The 5,841-nt window shown below is 44.4% G+C and overlaps 1 protein-coding gene across 6 annotated transcripts in view; it reads right to left on the bottom strand.

Annotated features, from left to right (window-relative positions):
* The window catches only part of DNAJC11 (DnaJ heat shock protein family (Hsp40) member C11), an 82,166-nt gene that overhangs the window by 52,035 nt on the left and 24,290 nt on the right, over positions 1 to 5,841 (bottom strand). For 4 of the 6 annotated variants that reach the window (XR_002481839.1, XM_008055682.2, XM_021711199.1 and 1 more), the window contains exons 2-3: positions 5,082 to 5,211; positions 2,665 to 2,738 (exon numbers count right to left, since the gene is read on the bottom strand). Coding sequence is in view for 5 of the 6 variants with exons in the window: in XM_008055682.2 (XP_008053873.1) it covers positions 2,665 to 2,738; positions 5,082 to 5,211 (204 nt within the window). In the remaining variant the exon portion in view is untranslated. Of the gene's footprint in view, positions 1 to 2,664; positions 2,739 to 5,081; positions 5,212 to 5,412; positions 5,471 to 5,841 lie in introns of those variants that run through there. The other 2 variants (XM_021711197.1, XM_021711200.1) reach the window with 2 other exon arrangements.

Here is a 5,841-nt window from a genome sequence, read left to right as displayed (position 1 = left end):
CCACTGCACTCCAGTCTGGGTGACAGAGTGAGACTCCAACTCAAAAAAAAAAAAAGTGTCAGGCTCCATAGAGGCTACAACAGGAAAAGATTTGTTTTCAGGAATTCCAGCTGTTTAACCTTTGCAGATTGAATTAATAACTACAAATTACTTCACTCTCTGTGATAAGTAATAGAGGCAAATAATCCAAAGGTGCCAGGTCATTCCATCTCTAGTCATATCTCATACAAGTTTTGCAAATAATTGATGCATAATCAGAGCTAACTGTAAAGTCAAAAAGGCCGGCCCCTCCAGAGCAGTGGAAACACTTAGCTGGGCAAGACACCACATTCTCAGCTCCTACAGGCCTCTGCCAGTCTAGATTATTTGTATCTTCTTTTCTTCTTTGAGTTGGGGTCTCACTCTGTTGCCCAGGCTGTTTACCTGCTGGGCTCAGGCAATCCATCCACCTCAGTCTTCCAAGTAGCTGGAATTACAGGTATGTGCCACCACGCCCAGCTAGTTTTTTTATTTATTGTAGAGTCAAGGTCTCACCATGATGTCCAGACTGGTCTCAAACCCCTGGGCTCAGGTAATCCTCTCACCTCTGACTCCCAAAGTGCTAGGATTACAAATGTGAGCCTCCATGCCCAGCTTATTTATATCTTTCTTTAAACAGACTACAGGACACTGGGGAGGAGGACAGGGCTGAGCTAGCTGTGAGTCGGTCTTCTCCACGTCAGCGATGCTCAGGTAGACACATCTGGGGATACAGTGACCTCAGCTGCATCACAGCTGATGAACGCCAGACATTTTCAATGTTTCTCATGAACAGAGTGCAGCATATGCAGCTCATGAATCTATACAACCACACTGTTTGCCTGGCCCACTCCCCAACTAGGTCTATCTCTGTTCTAGTCACAAACTGACCTGTGAAAGAGAGAAATAAGGAGATCTCCAAAAAACAATGTTGGAAAGAGTACAGACACCTAGGCTCTCTGACATGACCTCAAACATCCTGGGAGACCCTAGCCAAGTCCCTTCACCTCTCTAAGCTTCAGTCTACCTGCTATGAAATGAGGGTTAGCTGAGATGAGAGGATCACCTGAGGCAAGGAGCAGCCTGGGCAACATGGCAAGATCTATCTCTGCAAAAAATTTTTAAAAAATTAGTTGGCTGTGGTGGTGCACATCTGTAGTCCTAGCTACTCTGGAGGCTGAGGCAGGAGGGTCGTCTGAGCCCAGTAATTTGAGACTGCAGTGAGTTATGATCTCATCACTGACACTCTAGCCTGGGCAACAGTGAGACCCTGTCTCTTAAAAAAAAACCTGCCGGGCTTGGTGGCTCAGCCTGTAATCCTGTGCCTTTGGGAGGCTGAGGTGAGTGGATTGCCTGAGCCCACGGGTTCGAGACCCGCCTAGGCAGGCGATACCTCATCTCTACAATAAATCAAAAACTTAGCCGGGCGTGGTAGCGCGCACCTGTAGTTCCAGCTTCTTGGAAGGCTGAGGCGGAAGGATTGCCGGAGCCCAGCAGGTCGAGGCTGCGGTGGCCAGGAGCGGCCATTGCACTCCAGTCTGAGACTCCAACTCAAAAAAACCCCAAAAAACCCAAGAGGGAAGGCTAAACTACGTGACTCTCAAGGTGTCATTTGATTCTAGCTAGGCAAGCTTTTATTTTGGAATTTTATAATTCCGTAGGACTCCACTCTTTCATAATCACCACTGAGTGTGTGGTTCTGTGGTTGCCAGAGGGAAGAGAACCTGGCTTGGTGAGGAAGTCATGCAGTATTTTGCCAGAGACCCCGCTGCTCCTCAGAATTGGGACAATGCTGCTGGTAACGAAAATCCCAGACTTTGAAGAAGGTATCATGTGTTACAGGGCCCACAGGTTTTAAGAGATCCCAATCCACAGTTTAAAAAACAAGGGAGCTTTAAAGTAGCGTAAAAAGTGTGAGGATAATTTCTTTTATTTCTTATTTCTTTTTTTTTAATCAGTCTCAATCTGTCACCCAGGCTAGAGTGCAGTGGCACCATCATGGCCACACAGCCTCCTGTTGGGTTCAGATCATCCTTCCACTTTAGCCTTTAAAGTAGGTGGGACTACTTTAAGGCACATGGCACCATGCCCAGCTCGTTTTTTTGATTTATTGTAGTGATGAGGTCTTGCCGTGTTGCCGTGTTGATTTATTGTAGTGATGAGGTCTTGCTGTGTTGCCCAGGCTGGTCTCCAACTCCTGAGCTCAGGCAGTCCTCTCATTTTGGCCTCCCAAAGTGCTGGGATTATAAGTGTGAGCCACCGTGTCCGGCCGTGAGGAGAAATTTAGTATATACAATAGGATTCTGCTTTCCTTTTTGGATGAGAACATGCTGAGATGTTAGACTTAAAACTTAGCTGCAATGAACTAATTGCTAACTCTGTCAAGCCAGAGACCACAAAGCCACTGCCTACTGGAGCCAGGACACACAGAAGAAAAGGGTCAGACGTAACATACTAGGGAGTGGTGGGGACTAGGGCAAACTGGACCTCCCAGCCCAGCCTAAAGGGCGGGGTCTCCTCAGATCCAGTCTTCCAAGATCTTCTGCTGGTTCAAGGGAAGATGTACTGGATTTTCATGCAAAATCTCCCCTGTTTTGCAGCTGCCGAACAACTTTTCTGGGACACCAGACGCACAGCTTCTCTTACCTCCCATCCTTCCATCTCCAGGCCTCTCTGCCCATATATGTCATAGATGGCCCTGGTCTGGGGGTCACTGAGCACTGCAAATTAAAAATCAAACATGTTTACAGAGTACAGAATTCACGGTTCAGTTCTTCTGAGGACACTGACCACGGCATCACTAGGCAAGGCCATCTGCTATTCTCCCGGTCTCGCCGCGATCTTTTCCACAAGCCTCTTCATTCCCCAGTGTCTTTCCTTCTCGTTGCTTTTCTGCTCCAACCCAAGATATCTTTAAAGGTGGCTACAAATGAGGAAGGTGGGAGTTCCAAGAGTCTGAGCTGCTCTTAATTGTGTGGGACAGGTACAAGGCAAACACGGTACACTGGGAAGGAAGCTGCGTTGGACCTTGTGTCACTAAAGGACAGTTGCTTTTAAAAGAATGTGGCACATTTCTGCCCCACTGTATAAAAGTGCACGGGCTTGAAGGAGCTGATTTCAGTTTCGAAAGAGACTTAAATGTCAAATTAGGGACAGGCTCTCATACTAGAAAAATCTCATTTACTATTTACTCTATATCGAGTTTTACTAACGACAAAGACAGTTACATTTTTTGGAGCACCTCTCCTGTATTTACAAACAATTTAAAAAGACACATACACCTTCACCATGGTGCCAGCTGCCCCACTCAAAGTACATGAGCAAAAGATTTCTCAGCTGGGCTCGGTGGCTCAGCCTGTGATCCCGTGCTTTGGGAGGCTGAGGTGAGTAGAATGCCTGAGCCCGCAGGTTTGAGACCCACCTGGGCAACCTGGCGAGACCTCATCTTTACAATAAATCAAAAAATTAGACGGGCATGGTAGCGCGCACCTATAGTTCCAGCTACTTGGAAGGCTGAGGTGGAAGGATCTCCGGACCCCAGCAGGTCGAGGCTGTGGTGGCCAGGAGCGGCCACTGCACTCCAGTCTGGGCGACAGAGTGAGACTCCAACTCAAAACAAAAGAAAAAGATTTCTCAGTCAGGGTGAGAGATGCTCCCCTTCCTTTCAGTCTCCCAGCTGAACTTGAAGGGCAGCTGAGGTCAATGGCCATGATCTCCCGCTTCTCCTCTGCCGAGACCCTTGCATCTCTTCTCCCCTGGGAGTTCCCATATATTTTTAGGCCTGATTAACAAACTATGCAAATAATTATCTCCATATTCAAATCTAACGGGAAAGGAAGAAATGCTGACCACTGGGAAACATGGGAGCCAACTTCTTGTGTTCAGCTCTAGGATTTAACAAGAAATTAGTCATTCACTATTTGACTTTTGTCTCCCTTTAGGCTGGACACAGGCTAGGTTTGCTGCTGCAGCATTTTCACAAGCACTGGTAGGAGTTTTCTGTTAACTCTTCCTCAAATCTCCAGAACAACACAAGCAAGCTATGTGGATAATCTAGATAACAGTAAAATTAATGCAGCCATTTAGAAAACAATACGATCAAAGGAACAGGTTTCCACCACATACAAGGTCTAAATATCATGCACTAAAGTCTGATTTTTACTGGCCATTAAAATCTAACTTTTTGGTAAAACGATAAAGTAAAATATATTACAAGCTATTATGTGGGCACTGAGATGTTTTTATGATTTTTGTAAAGAAATGCATTATCTAATTTTTGGTCTGTTTAAGGGGTGAATCACCAAATGGTTCTGGAATAACTTATTTTACCTGATATATATCCTAACAGTGACTGCATATATTTTTAATTTTTAAAATGGTGGTATAGGGGAGGGGATGGGGAATAAATAAAAAATAAATACAACAGCATTAAGCACATTTACAATGTTGTATTATCATCATCACTATCTATTTTCAGAACTTTTTGCCATCCCAAACAGAAACTCTGTACCCATTAGTGGTTTTAATATTTTATGAATATATCACAACATTTTCCTTCTGATATGCATAAGATGCAAGTATAAAAATGCAAATTACTTGGTTCTTTTCCTATTTGCCTTCTTAACATTTTCTTTCTTTTGTTAGAACCATTCTTTAACTGAATGTTACAGAACCAATAAAATCACTTTAGGATGAAAAAAATGTCCTTGTATCTTCTAACAAAAAAGAGAAAAAAGAAAGCTTCCCTGTAACGATCAGCCTTTCACCTCTAAGAGTTCCCTTTAGAACAAAACTGGTAAGTGATTTAAAACTTGAGTATTCCCCTGCAATCGAGACTGTGGTCTGTTACTTCACCTGGATTCTCATTTTCTACTTACTGGACACGTATTGATTTTCAAAGCAAAAGACTACTCTTTCAAAGAACCCTGTCAGTAAAAAGTACTGAACTAACCACCTCTTTTATACACCTCGAAGGACTCTCTCTTCCTATCCTCTACAAATCAAGTCTCTTAAAAATCGAGTATCTGCTACCAGTGTTTCTAGGAAGCCAAGCTCTGACTGACCTTCATAAGCCTGGTGAACAAGGTTAAATAGTCGTTCCGCCTGGGACTTGAGCTCTGGGTCTCTGTGCTTGTCTGGGTGGTAAAGCATACACAGCCTCCGGTAGGCAGCTTTGAGCTCTTCAGAAGAGGCCTAAAGAAAGGAAAATTCAATCAGAGGACAATCCATGCTACTGAAACATTATCAGTATCAGTATCAGTATCAGCCTTGGAATGGAAACACGTTAGCCACATTCCCACGTGTTTGCTCGCGACATCCAGAATATAATGAAGTCAGGCTTTATTACCTCAATAAGGCTTTTTTCCACAGCTAATAAAGTGATCAATTATGTACATCAATAGTGACTGTGTTTTGCTGGGAAATACTACTATCAGATAGAATGAAAGCCTGTGTCTCTAGACTGGCTCAGTGTGCTCTGAGCTGAAACTAAGATGCCACAGAGACCCGCTAACTCTTTAACCTAAGGTATCAGAATTAAGTCATGCCAAGGCACTCTCAACAGAAAAGAGGCTCAGGAAGAGAAAAGTTATATACCATTAGACAGAAATGCTACCCATTTAATGACTTAATGATTATGAATCCTTGAAAAGCAAAGACTAATAAAAGTGTAAGGCCAGCCGGGCTCGGTGGCTCAGCCTGTAATCCTGCGCCTTTGGGAGGCTGAGGTGAGTGGATTGCCTGAGCCCGCGGGTTCGAGACCCGCCTGGGCAGTGAGACCTCATCTCTACAATAAATCAAAAAATCAGCCAGGCGTGGTAGCGT

Source organism: Carlito syrichta, unplaced genomic scaffold (genome assembly GCF_000164805.1).
Source record: "Carlito syrichta isolate Samal-C Ts95f unplaced genomic scaffold, Tarsius_syrichta-2.0.1 Scaffold301924, whole genome shotgun sequence".
In the NCBI taxonomy this organism is placed as follows: domain Eukaryota; kingdom Metazoa; phylum Chordata; class Mammalia; order Primates; family Tarsiidae; genus Carlito; species Carlito syrichta.
This window is presented reverse-complemented; position numbering and strand designations above follow the sequence as displayed.